General features: G+C 40.9%; 1 protein-coding gene across 2 annotated transcripts; it reads right to left on the bottom strand.

The window, feature by feature from the left end:
- Positions 1–1,830: 1,830 nt before the first annotated feature.
- Positions 1,831–19,698, bottom strand: ATP1B4 (ATPase Na+/K+ transporting family member beta 4). 2 transcript variants are annotated; one of them, XM_004587655.3, is made up of 8 exons: positions 19,544–19,698; positions 15,458–15,725; positions 10,518–10,646; positions 10,155–10,259; positions 7,130–7,326; positions 6,456–6,512; positions 3,520–3,615; positions 1,831–2,884 (listed from the first exon to the last, which is right to left on the bottom strand). In XM_004587655.3, exons 1-8 carry the CDS (start codon positions 19,604–19,606, stop codon positions 2,723–2,725), a joined length of 1,077 nt encoding a protein of 358 aa, XP_004587712.2. In that variant the 5' UTR covers positions 19,607–19,698; the 3' UTR covers positions 1,831–2,722. The 2 variants fall into 2 exon arrangements, with proteins under 2 accessions (XP_004587712.2, XP_004587713.2); XM_004587656.2 differs by having other exon boundaries at positions 15,470–15,725.
- Positions 19,699–20,583: the final 885 nt, after the last annotated feature.

Below are 20,583 nucleotides of genomic sequence, written 5' to 3'. Positions count from 1 at the left end.
AATTCTATTGGACAGTCAGAATCTAGTATTAATGAAAATATTATCATATCCAGTTCTGTATAATAGAACTATCTTTCAGTTTCCTGACAACCCAAATTGTCTTAGCACCCTTCAATATTTCTTTGAAACTGTGGACATGATACATTATTTTGAATGAGAAATGTCATATGACAAAAAATTCATAATTCCTTGTCTGTTTCATAGGCAACATATTTAACATGTATGTATAAAATATAGCACCAGTTGGGTTCCCGTGAGATTTTAGCTATTATGACTCAGATTTGACATATGTTTCAAAATGTTTGGGATATTCTTCATTTTTTTTTTTAAAGAAGATACTTCCTGGTAATCAGCTGCTCAGAGTAGAAAGAGCACTGGACCTGGAGTCAGATGCAATGCAGGTTGTTCTTCTAAATGCTCTCTAATGTTCTTTCCAGATCTAATGTTCTATTGTCTTTTATAACTGCATCTTGAGAGTTTGTCTGAGATAACTTTTTAAATGGCTAGGTTGTATATTTTCATTTTTAAGGTTAGTTTTGAAAATTGAAGTTGTTAAGGAAATGGATTAACAGCAGAGAGTTTCACTGTTTTTGTGTATTTTCTGTAGATCTTCTGTTGTATGTCACCTATCACTTTTTAATAATGGTCAGTACTCCCTGCATCCCACCTCTGCCAATAAGACTTGAAATGTATCTGGAAAGGAGATCGCAAAGAGCAGTAGCAATCCTTTCTGCCACAAGGCCAAGGGAAATACACTGTGGTAGAGACTTGATTGGTGTAGTATATTTGTATAACTGGCAAGGATTTCCAAGATTGGATAGCTTAGAATTTCTTAAGTGAGTTCACTTAACTAAATGATGCTCTTATTTTCAGATTTCCTTCTTCCCAACCTTGTGTTACATCTACTGACCAATAGAAATCACAAGCTGAAAGTGTCTAGAATTGATCTCAACATCATCTTCTCCAAGTCAGCTTTCCCCTTGTATTCCCTATCTTGCTCAACATCACTACCTCATGGGTTCTAGGTACACTCAAAATTTTGGAGTCATTCTCGACTCATCCTTCTCCTTCATTTCCCACTGTCCAGTCTTGTCCTCTCCAATTCACCCATTGCATTGGAGTTGTCAAAGCGTTTTTTTTCTAAAATGCAAATATGATCACAGAGCTTTCGTGATTCAAATGCTTTAATGACTGCTTTTCACCTGCCAGGTAAAACTCAAAGTCCTCTTTCAGTCCCTGAATACTTCTCTAACCCAGTCTCCCTGATATCCTCCTGAACCTGTAGTACTCCAGTTATATGAACTTCTCAGTTACCTAAAATCACTGTGATCTTTTCATGATGTTAGCTTTGCATGTGAAGTTTACTTTGCAACTTTCTCATCTTGAGGTAGACATTTTTCCTCATGTTCCCACAGGATTTCCCCATACTAATTTTATATTGCTTGTCACGTTATGTTGCAGTCAGTTGCTTGTCTACTCACTAGTCTTCACTACCAGACTGCTAGTGCCTTGTTTTAGCAGAAAGTAAACCTTGTAGAGGAGATTCAAGCTCTGGATGCTTCTAGAAGACACTTAAGCTTGCTTTGGACCCCGAGATGCTATGCTATTTTTCATGCTCACCTCTCCTTGTTGCAGCCCTCCCCCTGGTGGAGGTGTTCGGAAGTAGTGTAATGGTCACCATCTGGATAAACTACTTTAAGCCATTTTCAAGGTAATTGCAAATGAATCTTGTGTGCTAATGAACCTTAACTTCAGGATGGGTTGACAGGAGCTTTCTCTCTTGTCACCTATTATTTAGCAGATTCTGATTTCAGCCCCCAGAGCTGTAGCTGAGGGTCAATGCATCCAATAGTAATGGTCTCAAAAAATATCACACTACTGTGAAACAAATAGCCCAAGAAGAATTAGCTGGTGGAAATCATATGTTTTTTCTTCTGCCTGAAGCTGAGACAAAACTATTTGCTGGAATGTTTACCTTTGTGGATGATTCTAAAACACAGCAAGGAATCAAATACTAATCCCATGCATATGTTAAGTGGTCTTCCTAATTGCAGTGAACTCCACCTTCGGAAAAAGCTGGGGATAAGACAGAAAAGATCTTCATATCCATCTCAGAACAATGTGTCATTAACACTACTTTCTATCCCAATTGATGTTGACCTAGTGTTTGAATCAATATTTAGCTGCTTATGGAAGGCAGCCAGTTCCTTAAATATCCCTGGATATAGAGTTTCATAGGTATAGCAGTCCTATGAGTTGGTGTGAGTGGTAATTTTCAAAGAAGGACCTTTCTGAACAGGTCAAAACAAAACAAAAAAAAAGAGATCATAACCTGGTTAGAAGGAATCTCATGTTGAAAACCAATAATATTTTAGAAAACATGATGAATTTATAATTGTTATAGAAATTTTCCTGACCAGGAGTTTGGTGAACTTTCTCAAATACTATGTTTACACTTAGTGAGACTTCTAGCAGTAAGAATGGTTTTTATATTCAAGTAGAGGGAAGGGAAATTAATCTGTCTGTCATCAGGAGAGACTACCTCTAAAAATCCCAACCAACTCCCACAATATATTTTTATACACATGTCAAAAGTAAAGAAAGATGATCTGCTATTTTAGGTATCTATCTGGCTGTGTCCTAATTGAAGAATTCAGGTGCTTCCAGGGATAACATGAAGTAAAGCAGAAACAGAACTGGAGTGAATAGCCCCCTGAAGTTCTTAGGTTTCAATGTTCAGGGTAAAGATTACCCTACCCACAAAACGATCATTGATGACATCATTTATGATGCCTTTTCCCTTCAGCTGGCACTGCACAGGTACCTCCTGGTTCTTCACCACGTCTGTAAAATGCATTGCTACCAAGGGGGAGGTGTAGTTAACCTGTAAGTGGAAGAATAGTGAGTCAATTCTAAGTGGGGGAAAGTGGTAGAAATGAAGAATCAGCTATAAACCTCAGCAAAGAGAACTGACTGTCATGTTGCCAAGTCACAAATAGCCACAGCAACTGATCTACTCTCCCTGCTTTATGAACATGTGGGGAAATTACACATTTCTCTCATAAGTCACTGTCAAATGTCTGATTATCCTCTGGGGAGAACAATTCTGACTCAGTGTAATATGATTTTCTTGCTACCAGACTATGAATCAAGCCAGAGCTAGTATCTATCAAGTTAGCCGCACTTCCCCAAGGCTTCAAATGAGAGAAATAAGGAAGTGTGATTATCTGGGTATGACTGAACACAATGGTAGTAACTTATCTGTTCTGCCACTAATTTTAATTTCTCTTCGTGGATCCCAATTTACCTATCTAAAAATTAAAAGGGTTAGATTGGACCGAAGGCTTGTTCAGATATGGGAAGTCTGTGATTGAATTGGTGAAAAGAGCCTGATTGTGGTCAGCAGCTATTTGCCCCACCATTACTACCTGCTGCTCCCTAATACTCATAAACCTCAGTCAGCCCTTCTTTGTCTTTGAGGTCTTTCTGATAACAACAACTGAAGAGGATACAGCTTACATGAGTCAGTTTGCCATAGTAGGGGTAGTAGCGGAGATCAAAAGAAGCTGATTCTGGGTAGTAATTGATGGATCGGATGTTGTTTTCATCACCTCTCTATAAGAAAAAACAGAAAGAATGCAGGTGCAGGGTCATACAGTGGATTGGAGTTTGAACTAAAGGGACTTTTGCACCAGGTGAAATCATTGTGTGACTCCACAACCGACCGTCCTGAGAAGACCATGGAAGCAGAAAGGGGCCAGAGCTCACCTGTGATCATTCTGCACTACAGTATTTCCAGAGTGGCTGTACTTTGGCTTTTTAGTAAAAAACAAACAAACAAACAAACAAAAAACAAATAGAATCTGAGCTGAGGAGGTCAAAGGTTCTCAGTATGGCTCCATGTTGGTTTCTAGGGGACCTAGACAGAAGGGCTCCTCCAAAGGGTCTTCAGTACCTGATGCTGTTCTGGAACAAGGGTCTGGCCTCCCAGGCTCTCTTCAAAGAATCATGCTAGATCTGATAGACAGTCTGGGACTTTGAAGTGAGGCAAGTATAATTTAAAACACATTTTAGAGGCAGACACTATAATATACTGACTTAGGACACCTGTATTCCATATCTAAGTGCTTGGTTTGAGTCCCAGTTACTCTCTGCTTTCAATCTTACTTTCTGCTAATGCATTCTGGGAAGGGGTAGATGGTGGCTGAAAGTGCTTAGTTCCTATTACCCATGTGTGGGAGACTCAGATGGAGCTCCTGGCTCCCGGCTTCAGCCTGGCCTAGCTCTTGCTGTTGTAAGCATTTGGGAAATGGACCATATCTTTCTTTGTCTCTGTCTCTCCTTCTGTGCCATTCTACCTTTCAAATAAACAGATGAATCTTCTTTCAAAGTTGTATTGCATAAATCCCATGTCACTACTTGTACACCGCAGACTTGGTTCTGTTGGAAGTCAGATCAGGGACACAGGAACCTGATTCACAGGCACAGCCTACTCTTCATTCACTTAAACTCATGTGTCTGATCACATTTTCTATAGAGCTTAATTACATAGGAGGGGTCATGAGGTTGAGATAGAGATGCAAGTAATGGAAATTATTGAAGTAAACCCTCATCATATTATGTCTGGTGGGGTTACCCTTTCTGTATACGCATTAGGCACACCCTAAATAGCAGAAATCTGAGCTAATAAGGATAAATAGTGCATCACTACTAGCAAATCACTCACTATAGTCATATGATTACTTCAGTCAATGTAATGTAATTGCTCTTGGTATTAACTGAGCTCTCCATAATTTATGCTAGTCATTACCTCATCCAGTTCGATTTCCACAAGTGGGTGTGACTTGGCCTGTATTGATTATTATATAGAATGTACACAGACTTTTAATATTTCTTTCTTTTAAATGACAGTTCTTAGCTAGGTTTAATGTAAGCGGAAAAAAGAAGCAGCTTCCATTAGAGAACTACAAGCAGAACTCAGTCCAGTTAATATGCTAGTTTAAGATGGAGTTGGTATTAATGATTTATTGATTTATTCTTCTAAAAAGCAATGAAGCTTATTTTTCATGAACAGCTTGTGCAATCAAATCTACCAGATTGTATGCACATCCCACAGGTGGAATATTTCTACACCTACACATACATGATTGTCCTTCCTACCTTGTTCAGGGGACAAATCCTACTGACCTTTCAAAGCTGACCTGCAGTGTTACCTCCTCTCATATGCAGTTGACATTTCTCTCTTCAGTGTCCCACTGTACCTTTAATAAAACCTGTAATACTTGATTGTTCTAATTTCAGAGACAGGGTCATATATAACTTGGCACAAACGCATAGAAACGTACCTGGTATGTTATAAGTGATCAATGAATAAGTACTTGCTACCTGTGGGATATCGGCTCAACAAATGCTGACTTTTGTTGTTTTCTGATGTGTCACCATAAAGACTGGAGCTTAAAGCTGTATTTTCTTTTTTAATTAATGGAGCTCATGAAGCCTTTTCTAAAATTTGTTTATTTATTTCAAATTTTTACTTAAAAGAAAGAGACAGAGAAATCTTCCTTTCACTAATTTGCTTCCCAAATGCCCTCAAATATATAAGTCTAGACCAGGCTGAAGTCAGGTGCCTAGAACTCAATCTGAGTCCCCGACATGGGTTCAAATATTTGAACCATTTCCTGATGCTTCCTTCGGGTGTACATGAGTGGGATGCTGGGAATCAGGACGAGGATGTCATAAGCAGTTGTTAACCCACCCCTGGAACTGTATTTCTAATGCTGAGAATATGATTATCTGATTTTGCACACTTCTGAGGCAATGATCTAGGTCTGGGGGAAGGGGCAGTTGATATAGAATAGGAAGGATACTGCCAGTTTAAGAAGCACACCCAAGACTTAGAGATTTTTCCTACAAAGAAGCTAATTGGGACAGAAGAGATAGGAGCTCTCCAAGGAGAGTTAATTAGCATATTAATGGAGCTCTGTTTATAGTTTCCTTGTAGGCATTTGTTATTGCAACACCCAGTGTCACTGGTCATTGCTGCAAAGTGTTAAATTCAGTTTAAAAATTAGGGACTAATAACTAGTGAAGGCTGTTTGTTTAGTTCAAAGACACAAATAATTAGAACTAAAAGCAAAAAGTCTAAACAGAATCCTAATGAATAACTTGAGACTTTGTTGTTCCCTGCTGTGTTCCCTAGCCTAGGTTCAGTCTTTGGCTTTTCACAGATGTAAATACGCACACACACGGCACACACATACATTGCATGCATAAACACACCTGAATTGAATGCTTTCTGGAAATAAGAGGCCCTGATTGCACTAAAGGGAGATGCAGTTATGAAAAGATTAGCCTTTTCCATAATTTTCCATCTACATGTAAATACTTGCAAGAATCAGCTACTCTTTTGCATGAAACAGACATGTTATTAATGCTTATTCAAACGGATACTTTACCTGAACTTTGCAGGAAACCTTCACAGGATCTCCAAGCTCAGGACGAAAGCCTACAATCTATCCAAAGAAAAATCAGTGTTTTTTTTTTTAAAGTAATGCTAAAAATACAGGTTTTCTAAATTTTCTTTGAGTCATCTTTCCTCTAGTTTGCCCTCTCTGAAACATTGCAAGCAGCAGAAAATGCAAAACATCTTCAAAGCTGTGCCACTTGGTTTATTCATGGTTATATTCTAATTCTATACACAGTCGAAACTGAATCAGGATAAGCCTGAAAATCTAAAAAAAACTTACTGATTTCTGCAAGAGCAGTGTGCGTGATAAGACTCTGCCTCAATGAAAGCTTGGCAGGAGAGAAGCAAAAGGTGTTTTTAAGCTACAAAACTGTCTCCCATTCTACTTCCTACAACAATCCCTTGTTCTAAACAGTTCAGGACCTCATCCTTGACAGAGGCCGTGAAGGGCAGGATTGGGGTGGGAGAGAATAGTAATAGGAAGTGTTCAGGTTAGAAAAAGGAATAAACAGGTTTGTTTGCCTATATTTGTGATATCAGTAAAAATAGTCAAATCCATGTTATGGGAATGCATGAAGACAGGGTCAAAGAGTAAGGAGTGACCATGTCTCTTCCTACCCCACTTGTGTACTTATTACCACGAGATACCAAGGACTCATGTACCCGGTTCATCTTTAGGAGGATGCAGGGCTGTCCAGTAGAGTATCCAAAAGTTGGATCCTCCAGACCAGAGCAGTTCTTCAGGAAGGAGCGCTTAAATTGACAGGCCTTCTTGTCCTCATCCTCATCGCCATCTTGGATAAAGTACTGCCCCGGAGGACAATCTACATTCATTTCTTCTTGAAGACTGTCGTTATAACCTAAAACACAGGGTCTGAAAGTTAGTGTCCTTTATCATTGAATGGAATGTAACATGTGACCAAGACAGATGTATTAGGGAAAAAGGTGAAAGGGGCTGTGTGCTGACTATTTGGGTGAACAGATGCTATAAAACTGGGCTTTGGAAATGACTGTATTATTGCTAGTTTGGTTCTCAATGCTGAAGCCCAGGTAGTCCTGCTAGATGTGGCTCTTAGTTCAAAGTAGCTCAGATTTTCAGAGGAGGCTGTATGCCTGTGATCTACCAGAAGAAAATTCAAAATATATCGCTAGATTCTCATCTAGAAAGTTTGTGTTGGGCCCGGCGGCGTGGCCTAGCGGCTAAAGTCCTCGCCTTGAAAGCCCCGGCATCCCATATGGGCGCTGGTTCTAATCCCAGCAGCTCCACTTCCCATCCAGCTCCCTGCTTGTGGCCTGGGAAAGCAGTTGAGGATGGCCCAATGCATTGGGACACTGCACCCGCGTGGGAGACCCGGAAGAGGTTCCAGGTTCCCGGCTTCGGATCGGCGCACTGGCCCGTTGTAGCTCACTTGGGGAGTGAAACATCGGATGGAAGATCTTCCTCTCTGTCTCTCTTCCTCTGTGTATATCTGGCTGTAATAAAATGAATAAATCTTTAAAAAAAAAAAAGAAAGTTTGTGTCTTGGATTTCATATTATGAAGATACAATTGGGAATTTTAGATATACTAGATATACTCCATTAATGGCTTTGCCTTTGTTTTTCCTTTGATAAAGCTGCATTCAATTCAAGGCTTTGTTTCTTTCTTTCTTTTTTTAGAACAAGAATTACATTTAAATAATATCTTTCTAAATAGAGGGTGTAATCATGTGCTCATTGTTTCTTTGGAGGTTGTCATATTAAAAATAATATGACATGGAGTTGACCTTCATTGCAAAATCCCAGTCCTCATGGGAATGAAACTGATACTCTGGGATGTCTATTTCAGAGATGTGCTCCTTTTTAGCAGGGCATATTATCTACTCTTAGGGACTAGAAGTCCAGCGCTTTTCCTAATGTTTCTTGCATCAAGTTAAAATTGGTATTTATCTACTAGCTTGGAGGGATTGTTTCAGCAGACATTTTGGTAACATGTACATTTGCAATAGCTCATGAGCATTTCCCAACAACAACAAAAAGAGACATTGTTGTTCTGGGTATGATGCCCAAAACATTTTGTAGCCCTAAATGAAACTTTATGAACACAGATTGAATTCCTATCATCCTTATTTTACAGGTAAGGAACTAAAAGCTCAGACTTACCTAAAATGACATTGAACATTACTTATATAAAGCCAAGTTTCTAACTCATGGTCATACAGCAATAGCATAGAATTATGAAAAAGCAGTACTTCTTGAAGTCTCAAGTTCAGTCATCACCTGTGGATTTTGTTAAAATGAAGATTCTGACTCTGTAGATCTAGAGTGGGCTCTATGATTGTACCTTTCAAAAAAACTTCCAGGTTATGCCCTGCTTCTGGTACCTGGATAACACTTGAGTAGCAAAGGTGTCAAGAATATTGAAGTCAGCTCAAATCCTAGTTCTGTTGCCCAAGTACCCTTTCTGGGTCTCAGTTTACCCATTTAAAAAATTGGGGACTATCAACTATACTATGCAGAGAAAAAGGTGAATTTCACAATGATGCATTTAAGTAATACTTCCTCACCAATGATTAGAGATTAACCTCTTTCTGATTCAGTGTACATTGTGCTAGCTACTCCTACCACACTCCCAATTTGAGCCAGGTCAGGACAACTAAGCAAATCTGACTGAGACTCTTTTCCCCCACATAAATATTAGCGGTACCAGAGCAAACCCCACAGGAGCTGTTCTTTGAAAGTTTGATAAATACAGAACCTGCATGCTCCATGTATAAGCTGAGCATGTATCCTGCGAAAAAGGTGCCCGCAAAGCCATTCATTTGGTCCTCAAAACATGTTTGATGGTCTTATAGAGATATAATCTTCCAAATATTTGGAATCAAGATGTTGGAGTGATTTAAACCCAGGGATTCTTCCTCTAACTCCTTTCCAGAAAGCTGCTAAATGTACTTGCTCTCTCCGTTTAGCCCTTTTTCAAGCTCTTACCTTGACAAAGTATAGGAGATAGGAATCTTCCAGCTCTGGAGATCATTCTCCTTTTCTCATCACTCTCTCCCCCGGGAATTTCTTTTATAAAGATCATTACTAAATCACCTGGATAGGCCCAGGATGTGAATAAGTGCTATAGGCTATTCAAGAAGAGAAAACAAGCTCTCTCTTTCAAAAAGCTTTTTGTAGGATCTGCACGGTAGCCTAGCAGCTAAAGTCCTCGCTTTGCATGTCCCAGGATCCACACTTCCCATCCTGCTCCCTGCTTGTGGCCTGGGAAAGCAGTCAAGTACAGCCCAACACCTTGGGACCCTGCATCCGTGTGGGAGACCCGGAAGAAGCTGTGGGCTCCTGGCTTAGGATTGGCGCAGCTTCGGCCATTGCAGCCGCTTGGGGAGTGAATCAATGGATGGAAGATCTTTCTCTCTGTCTCTTCTCCTCTCTGTATATCTGACTTTTCAGTAAAAATAAAATAAATCTTAAAAGAAAAAACCCTTGTTTTATTCCTGGTGGCTGACTTGAATGCTTTCAAGGCCATGTACAGTCACATGCCACAGCACGTTTGGTTGTAGCCACAGGTGCTGAGTGGGATACAAAGTATAGAAGATCATAGTGGGTTAAGGTTATTTAAGACTGGGATTTCTGAGCCAGGTGAATTTTGGATTCCCACCCATTACTTTTTCAAAAGAGCTCTCCATTATTCCAAGGAACTTACTTACCCTGGAGAAAGCCATTTAAGCTAATCACATAATGCTGCCAAGTGTCAGGTTCAGAAACGTTGAAGTTGAAGTTAAGGCTATGGGCGAAGGGTCTGATCATAACTCCTGGCAACGAAAATAGGTTTTGGATATATTAACCCATTCTTGGGATAATTTTTGTATTGATTTTGATGAAACCGTTTCCCCCCAGGCAATCAAAATGAAAAGGACCATAATTTGCCAAGTACCATTTTACTTTTACTCTTAATAATTGAATCTAAGTCATTACCGGGAAGAGCCAAAGTTAATTGAGGCTGAACATGCTGTGCAAGCAGATTACAGTCCAGCAAGTTCTGACAACACAGGGCATTTCAGTACACTCACCAGGAGGCTTCACACGCTCAGTGAAGGTCGGCAGGTATGGACTGATGGTTAGAAATAGTGAGTACATGAAGAGGGTGATCACAGCAGCCAGGGAGGCATAGAAGAGGAAGTAAATGACTAAGATCAGGCCTGCAGATCAATCAAAGGTGACACTGGTCAGTGCTTGCAAAAAAGCCATGCCTCCCACTTGAATTCATGAACCAAACTACAAACTGACTTTAAAAAACAAATCTCCCAGATACAGTATATCCTTACTTATTTAAATTTCACCAATTAGGAATCCTGTGGATTGTATCAGGGGTCTGATTGTAGTTTATGTTTACAGCATCTCCAGTGGAAGGGCTTGCTGTGCAAATGATGACCATGAACGAAATTGTAAGAGAATAGAGGTTGGAGTATTGAAGAAGGCAAATTGCTTGAGAGTCCTCTGGGCAATGGTTGATGTCCTAAGTACAAATCATTCTTCACTATTCATTAAAAAGCAGGTGCCCTGAAGAGTCCTAGCAGCTTGGTTCAGTGATTATATGTATTTGAAAGTGAGGAAAATAGCATTTCTTGTCATATAGTCTATAATTCAAACTTTTGATTAATTTCAACTGGGCTTGCTTCTGGTCAAGGCAAAGTGAGGTTTTACTCTATTTATTTCAAATATTATTCATCTTTCAAAAAGTTTAAGTGGCCCTGTTCTTCAAAAAGAACACTAATGCAGGATGGAGAAGGGAGGAGGAAGAAGTGGTATTTAATCACTGACAATTGCCACTGAACTTGGGCAGGTTTATACATCCTTTATGAACTCCTAATTCTTCATAGGTAAATGGAGATTAGTTTAGCACTACTTCAGATCCTTATCAATACCTGAACAATCAACACGTTAAAAAATACCTGAAATGCAGCATTTCCTGTACCTGATTCTCACTATCCCACTTTCTAGCTGTTTAATCTTGAACATGATGTTTATCTCTCTTGGTCTCAATTTCCTCATCTGCAAAATAAGAACAAATATAGTCCTTGTTTCTTGGCATTTAATAATCCATATAGGGGTCCTGTGCGAAGGTTCAATTGACTATATCCTCCCCTTGCAAGCTCCAGGATCCCTAAGGGCCCTGGTTCATATCCTGGCTGCTCCACTTTTCATTTAGCTCCCTGCTTATGGTTTGAGAAAGCAGTGGAGGATGACCCAACGCCTTGGTCCCGGCACCCATATGGGAGACAAGGAAGAAGCTCCTGATTCCTGGCTTTGGATCGGTTCAGCTCTGGTCATTGTGGCCACTTGGGGAGTAAACCAACGGATGGAAGATCTTTCTCTCCATCTCTCCTCTTTGTAAAGATCTGCCTTTCCAATAAAAATAAGTAAGTCTTAAAAAAGCTGCATGGACTGGGCCCGGCGGCGTGGCCTAGCAGCTAAAGTCCTCGCCTTGAAAGCCCCGGGATCCCATATGGGCGCCGGTTCTAATCCCGGCAGCTCCACTTCCCATTCAGCTCCCTGCTTGTGGCCTGGGAAAGCAGTGGAGGACAGCCCAAAGCTTTGGCACCCTGCACCCGCGTGGGAGACCTGGAAGAGGTTCCTGGTCCTGGCTTCGGATCGGCGCGCACTGGCCCGTTGCGGCTCACTTGGGGAGTGAAACATCCGATGGAAGATCTTCCTCTCTGTCTCCCCTCCTCTCTGTATCTCCAGCTTTCCAATAATAATAATAAAAAAAAATCTTTAAAAAAAAATCTGCATGGACATCATAACACAGAAATGGTAGATACCAAGTACTTGTATAAATGGCAATCATCATCACTCTTATTATTACTACACTGATATTAGCATAGTTGTATGAATTTCTCCAATGTGAACTGTATTAGGACTAAGTTTGCTTCATGATTAGGGAGTAATGTGAATGACTGTTATCACTGCCAAGCAGCCCTTTTCAAGACCATCCTTGGGGATCCTTCCTCAAGCAGCAATGTTTTGGCTCTGCTCACAGCAGGGCTATGATGTCAGAATTACGGATCTGATTGAAATCATGAACCAGAAACTAGAATGAAGCAGATAACTGCTGTATCCAAAACTGAATCCAAATAGTAATTCTTAAATTAAACCATGAACCAAATAAAATTAACCATAAAAAAGTAGTGGAAATAGGGAGAGAAAAAAAAAACATAATCCAAATAGAAATGGAACTGAAACGTTAGGTTTTATAAGATAAACTAAAGCAGAGCTGGATCATGAGCACATGATTCAGTTGGAGTTCCTGGAGAAGAAGAGTGCTCATATGCCTGTGATATTGGCTGTTGCCTGATTGCTGTTGTAATGGAATGTGTCCTCTGTTTCCTCCTCCATTCCTGCACTCCCACTCCCATCCTGGCAATGGATCAACTTTCGGGGCCATTCTGGAGGAATAAGTGACTCTGTTTCAATGATGCAGGGAAAGCAGTGGAACATGGGTACATTTCTTTGATGAAGGTATCTTCCATTTCTCCTCAGCATGTGTGTCCAGGAAGCTATAGATGGGAGAATGGCATTAGCAGTGAGTTCTCTTAGCCTTGCTTAGAGGTAAGATGTGGTACTCTGGAGTCTACTGTAGACTACCTCAGTCAATCCCAAGGAAACACTGAGCACATGTGAACCAACTGTCTTTCCAACCCTTTCTGATACAGATATCCAACTTTTACTTGAAGCACTCCTCTGGATAATCTGGGGTTCTGTCCAGATTGTCTCACCCAGGTGTGGCCCACCAAATACTGATGCTCCCAAATCACCCATCCTTCCACCAAAACATTCTATCAGGTCCTAAATCTCTACTCATGAAGGCCTTTTTCATTGTTAGACTTCATGAAGATGGTTCAATATTCTGGCTAGAGAACTGATTTGGTGTTAATCCAACCTGGGTTTGAATCCAGCACTACCATAAAGTAGCTATGTAACTTTAAACAAGTTGCCCTCTTTAAGCATTAATTTCTGCCTCTATAAAATGAGGATAATAATATTACTACTTCATATAGTTCCTGCCAGTAGGCAATAAAACAATATATAATTCCTAATGGTAGAGATTGTCGCCAAATTACCAAAGGAACAGCCTGGAGGCAACCCCTATATTATTAGGTTGGCTGACTATTTTAGGCATGTTGATAGCCACACTGAGACAGAGATAGAAAATGTTCAAATGGACATCTTACTAACCTTGCTCACCTTGCTTTATGGTCTGGTCATTAACATTACTATGTTTCCTTTGCCCAGTGGTGGCCCAAAAGAGGCCTGAATTTCTTCTCTTTCCTTAGTTCTATAACCCAGAGGTCTGCCAATGGTTTACTGTGCAGTATCTCCACTATCGTATCTTCCCTGAGCACTTGAACTCTCTTTTCTCATACCTACAAATTGGCCTATGGATTGCCCTCCGTAAGAGTAAATTGGATCGGGCTCGGCAGCGTGGCCTAGTGGCTAAGGTCCTCGCCTTGATCCCATATGGCCGCTGGTTCTAATCCCGGCAGCTCCACTTCCTCTCTATCTCTCCTCCTCTCAGTATATCTGACTTTGTAATAAAAATAAAATAAATCAAAAAAAAAAAAAAAAAAAAGAGTAAATTGGATCAACTCATCTGTTGAAGTTCCACAGTCTGTCAATTTAGGGGTTAATGTATAGCTCCTCCTCTCATGATCATATTTTGCACTTCACAAGACTATTTTTTCTGATTCTCTTAGGCAAGGGAGGAACAGCTGCATCCCTTTGGAGTCCCAATGAGTGTCCAGCATTTGTCTGCAGCTCCCAGCATGTTGGAATGCCTCATAAATGGTCCATTTGTTTCAGTTGAGAGTTGGAGGGATGGGCATGGGTGGGACTGGGAACTGAGGAGGAGCAACAGGAGATGGGCGTTGTTCAGAGGCTCACACCTGCTATTCCTAATTCCAGGAATGAGGTCCGGCTTGTTTCACCCTAACTGAGCTGAATTAGCAACAGTAACTATGAAGGAGAGAATTTTCATCCAAAGAGTGTTTTGGAAGGCATGGCTACCAACTTTGGCAATCTAGACTCTTGGCACTAAAGAGTTCTTATTTCATCCATGGTGTCCTCTTTTTTTCCCTCCTATGAACTAACTGAGTTCCAAACCAGCAGCTGCTCTTTTTTTCTGGGCTGTGCAGAGAATGCAGCAAGTGTGAGTTCTACTACAGGAGAAAATCTGATGAGAAGGAATACAAACAACAGTTTTAGAGGTGGGCAGGGATCTGGAAGGGTAAGTGAGGTGTGTGGGGGGGAAGCTGTGAAGTAAATCTAGTGGCAATATGTGGTTAAAAGAGGAAATGCTGAGGAATAAAATTCTGCATTGATCAAGCAATGTGGGGGTTCAGCCTTAATTTCTAGCAACAATTCTTTTAAATCCAATTCTACCAGAGGAGACTAAAGCAAGAGGCCAAGAGAAAACTTCCTGGCTGCCTTTATCTGACATTACAATGAAGTTAAGAGGTTTTATAAATTCTTGATCAAGTTATTAGGAACTTGGGTTTCATGTGTTAGAAAAAGTCTTCTGCATAATAATTTCAACTTTACAATTGCAATGTCTCATTGGGGTACCATGCTAATTATATCAGACATTTACTGGGTGAGAAAACAGGCTCAGAGAATATGAATGGCAAACTCAAGGTCACATGGATTGAAAATGACAGGGCTGGGACTTAAGAAAAGGCATGTACTTTTTCAACTCATTCTCATTGTCTGTCTGTATTGCAATAGATTGAGCCCAGCAGATTTCGGTTACACAATCCAAGTTTATTCATAGCTTTGCAGTTTGTTCTGATGCAATCTGTCCATGGTCCAGACATTTTCCTAAGCTTGAGTGCCTTTACATGAAATGCTAAGAAGAGGTTGCTGACAAGGCCATCCATTTGTGTTAAAGGATCCCTGGATGCCGCAACAAAAGCAAAGGACACCAGACTGGGGCATTGGGACGATTGGGACTTACTCCAACTCTGACCTGTTCGGGCCAGAGACATCCTTCTCTCTGGATCCCACAGGTATTCATTCATGACCTGCAATTTCTGCCACCAGGCATTGCCTGTTGGCTGACTCTGACCCTCTTCTTCCTCTTTTTCCTCCTCTTCTTCCTCTTCTTTCTCCTCCTCCTTGTCTTTCTCGTCCTCCAATTTGGATACCACCATTACCGGAGCCTCTTCTTCTGCTTCCTCCTCTTCATCTGCCAAATAATTCTGGTTCACTTCATCCTGATCATCCTGAAATAGTAACAAACACACCCCCCTCCTTTTGAAAAAATTCCAATGGTGTATCCCACCAACCAAAAAGAAATGAAAACAACTCAACATTTGGTATATTTGAGTATAAACATACTTGTTATTATAAGAGCCAGATTTTTGTTCTGTTTTGTGGAGAAAATATCCTTTTTAATGACCCATTTTGACTTAATATTCTTTCCATGGAGGTGCAAGTTTTATTCTTAACTTCAGGTGTTTGGATTCTTCTCCGACTCTGTCCTGGGGACTTGACTTCCTGCTTAACTTCATCTTGACTTGTCAGGCCAGAGCTGAGCTTACACTAGAGGATGGAGTTGTCCTAGACATTTGTGTCCTGTCCGTGATGACAAACTTCCTATCCAAGCCAGTTTCATGCTAACACTCTGTACACTTTCAGCTGCTTAACCTCACCATCCCAAATTGTATCTAAAAATAGCCTGATACAGACATCAGGAGGAGAGGGCAACTGCGGCACCCTTCCTCAAAACTTAGACTGCCTTCCCCAAAGAATCAAGAGATAGGGCGTTATTTGCCACATCTCTGACAATTGCCCTAATTGTAACTTCTTCCTGTCTTAAGCTTGTTGAATAGCTCAGTTGAAGCTGGGACCCCGACTGATAACCCTTAGGCTAAAAAGGCTACTTACATACATACTGCGTATGTAGTAAGTACACAGCACATATTTGTTGACTGATCGCAGCCATTACTTGAGATTTGAAATTATGATCTTCTCTGAGGGGTCCTAAAATAATTAACTGCCACTACTACCCCCCCCCAAAAAAAGAGAAAAACTCAGACTTCACCACATGTTTTTTCAGATGTCTCCCAGCCACAGGCTGGGGAGTTGTATCTTTGCTCTTTGGGAGTTTGCCAAGGCTCAGTGCAGCAGGAGAAAATAAGGCCTCACTCCTTCCCTTTGCTGTCCAAGTCTGAAGAGTGGTGGGGCCTATGCACCTGTTGGGGTCAGATGCATCAAATACTAGAGACCAGGGGCTCCATGCTGCCCCTCCCAGCCTGATTCTTCAAAGGCCACTTAGAGGGCACTCAGCTCCACATTCTGCCTTTAGGATGAGGAGGTTCAGAAAACTGAATTGTTCAGTATCATTAAGAGTGATTCAGAATGACAAGGCTCCACTCTGAGCATTCAGCCTGCCTGGCACTATCTAGCTCTTGATTATAAGCACTCTTGAATTGCTTTCTAATTTGTCCAAATATATATCTCTACGTCACACACTGTCTCAGAACTAATTAGGACCTTCAAGATTTGCTTGTCACTCTGAGGCCCAGAGAGGCAGCAGGATCTAGCCAGAACCATGCAGCAAGTTGATGACAGAGTTGACAGTCTCAGAACCTATGTCTCTTGATACTCTGGATAATGATGTTTCTGTCCATCACACTAAGTGAAGGTACCTAGAGGTAGCTTAGCAGATTTATGATGCACAGTGCTTTATGTTCTGTATTCCTAACAGATTGTAGGTGTTTATAATAAAGGGTTTCTGACTCTGACTTTAACTCCCAGTGGAAGGCTAGGGAAAATAAAACACGTTTGTCACTCAATATATTCATACATTTTTTCACTTTCTTTCACTTGTTGTGTGAACCTGTGTACATACTGGGTCTTTTGAACTATATTTTGAGCACATGGGGAAAAGGTCTGTATTTTCTAACCCCTTACTGACCGTACGTAATGTGAAGCCCATTGCTAAGTACCCAATGGGTGCTGACCAAATATTCATGGTAGCTGCATTACTTAAAATCTGGAGTGATGATGTCACAGAGCCTGTGGCCCTAAGCTTGACATTCTTGTTTATTAGAATAGGTGGTCATTATCTACTGTACCTGGGAAGCACAGAGAATTTTAAGTGTATTTCATTGTGGAGGAATTTATCCTTCTTTTACATTTTCTGGACAACTTCCTTTTCTCAACTTGTTATCTAATACCTGCCTTCCACTTCTGCTCTGTGGAGGAGGTAGTTGGCTTTGGCCTTGGCCTTACCTTATTGGTAGATATGAGATCTCTTGATGATCCCATTAAAAATGGCTTGTTATTAAAGCCTTGTCCTCCTGGGAGTAATTAATCTTCTTAGGATTAATTCCATTGATGGCCCCAACCCTCCTGACACACCTCCTGTACTGCCTAAGCCTTTGGGAACCTCCAATAACTTTTTTTCTTTTTGGTTGTTGCCAGGTATAGTGGAATAGTGCATTGAATGAGTGAGGCCTTCCCAGAAAGTTTCTCATGAATTAAATCCTGTATTTTAAAATCAACTTTTGTGCAACCGTTTAGCAAAAAACCGTAGGAGATCCTCTGACATTTAGAATGTTTATCCCCAAGGGTCTGTGTTTTTTTTTTTCTTAGTTTTCTGAAGTGGCAATATCCTCATGTTTGTGTGTGAGTGAGGGTGCAGGGATATGGCAAGTGTGTTCTAGGGCCATCATGTTTCCCTAAAAGGGAAACATCCGAAGGACAGAGTGTAGCTCCATTTTGAGCAGTCTAAATATATAAACATATAAACAAATATATAAACAAACATCATGACCCAAAGGATAAATATGTGCCCTACACTGAATAATATTCTATAAATATAGGAACGACTGGTTAATTTTAAGAAAAATTAGCACACACAGGAAATAATTTTTTTCAATTTGATGCGGTACAAATTACATGCTCCCTTGATACATTCAAAATCCAAATCATTGAGAAATACTTTAAATTACATGGAACGTCTTAGCAACATTACATAGAAAAGAAGTCAAATAAGGAATAGTTATATATGTTCTACAGATTTCGACTACTCTGAGAGCTAGAAGAGGCTTTGACAATGTGAAAAGAAAGGTTCTGTAAATGGTGACTAGAAAGCGAACGGTAAGCCTCTGCAGGTTGAGAGGGTTAGAAGAATTCCTGTTTTCTTCTGCAGGCTGTTGACAATTTTCATTTTACTCTCTAGTTGTATAAGTGGCTGTACTTAAAAATGGACTCAACTTTATTTCCTTCCGGAGCTCAAATTAAATTCTCTATGGTGAAGATTTAAGAGCAACCCAGGTCCAAAGTACTATGTGTGACATATGCAAAAAACTTTTGGATCAAATGAATTTGTAATACACCCTGAAGATAACTCATGAAATCAGAGGGTGTGTGTGTGAGAGAGAGAGAGGTGAGGGTGGAGTAGTAGGCAAAATGGCAATGGGTGGTGACAGATCAGGAACACAGAAATTCACATAGAGAAAATAGAGTGGAAAGAGCATAAGATTAGAATCAAGGAGACTTGCATTTTCACTTTGGCTCCTGTAATACTTGTAAACCATTCAGGTGTTCTGAGCCTCTTTTACATAATGAAAGAGTCTATGACTTTAGCTATAGCTTGAACTTTCTGCTTTAGAAAAAGAACAGCTGGTTTCTAAGAAGCTACCAACTAAAAGGACTAATAGCTGGGTAGGCAGTACCTTTCATTTCTACTTTTCCTTGTTTAGATTTCTTGCTATCAGAATGAAACTTCTATTCCCAGAATCCAAAACATTTGTTCAAATTAGACTCCCAAAAAGAACTTAAAGCTCCTTATTCTCTGATAATTTCCCCTTCCCATAGCTTTGTTCCTCAAGAGGGACTTTCTTCTACCATTGAGCAGCTTAGGTTGTCCTGTGATGCTGGGACTCACTACTTCTTGAAATGCCAAATTTCCCTGAACTTGACTGTTTATCTTCCAAAGAAAGACAGTCCTAAGCCAAGGCCTATGCAGCCCTCAACCCAACCCCTTAAAAAAAAAAGCGGAGCAGCGAATAGTCTGCTCCCTGAGACTCACAAGTCTGTGGCGCGAACCGTAAGGAAAGGCCGGAGCCCTTCTGGAGCGGAGTTGCCTTCTCATGGCTATGCAGTGGGTGAAGGCACGGCAGAGGCAGACAGGCGGGTGAGAGTCCTGAAGCTTCTGTTAGTACAAGAGATACTGGTTGCTGGGGACACTTGGCGCCTGGTAAAAGTGAACCCTCCTGGCATAAGCCCTTCCCCAAAATAATCTAACATGCCCCTCTCTCATTGGTTGGCCCCTTCCCTGAATCAAGGGAAAGCCCTTATGGAAAAGCAAGCTCATCATTACAGGGAGGGGGGAGATATTCTGGGTCACAAGGATGAGCGACTCACCTCCCCCTCCATGTGTATTTCCACCCTTTGCCCTTCTTCAGTGCCTAAGATATGATGGGCCCAATGGAAATCTTAAGTCATATTCTTCTCAATTGAGAATTGGATATCAGTGTGTGCAGGAGGTGGGGCGTGGGTGGGAGTTGGGGGTGAGGGGAGGTGGCCAAGAATAACTTGCTTTTTTCATAAGGCTGATCTCATGCAAAAGGATCTAGGGTGTCAGGAAAATTCCCTCTGTCTGCCCCCCCTCCCCTACGTATTCTAAGCCACCTACAATATTCCTTGTTTGTGACAATTCATGAGCTCCTTAAAGTGAATTGAGGGGCCAGGCTCCTGCTTTGCTCCTCCCGGTCCCAAAGAGGGTCTTGCACGTAAAGAAACCTTTTCTAGCCCACATGTCAGAGTAGCCGCATCAGTCACTGCCCCTCAAACACACACCCCTTGGAATCCTGGCCAAATTTCTGTAGTGGTTGGGATCTATATTTATCCCTTAACATCAGGGTAGGGAACAAGCCAGAACTTTGCAGTGTCAGTTTCCCAGACATATATAAATCCTGAAGCCAATGTAGAACCCAACAAAAGAAAAAATAGTTGCAATGGTCATGAACATTATATAGCATTTTTGGTCAGTTTGGGCTACCTTACTGGATCCTGAGTATCTGAAAGGCTTGTATGCAGTTTTTTTTAAAATCATTTCTTTGCAAATCA

The sequence above is a fragment of the Ochotona princeps genome, chromosome X, assembly GCF_030435755.1.
Source record: "Ochotona princeps isolate mOchPri1 chromosome X, mOchPri1.hap1, whole genome shotgun sequence".
NCBI lineage: Eukaryota > Metazoa > Chordata > Mammalia > Lagomorpha > Ochotonidae > Ochotona > Ochotona princeps.
This window is presented reverse-complemented; position numbering and strand designations above follow the sequence as displayed.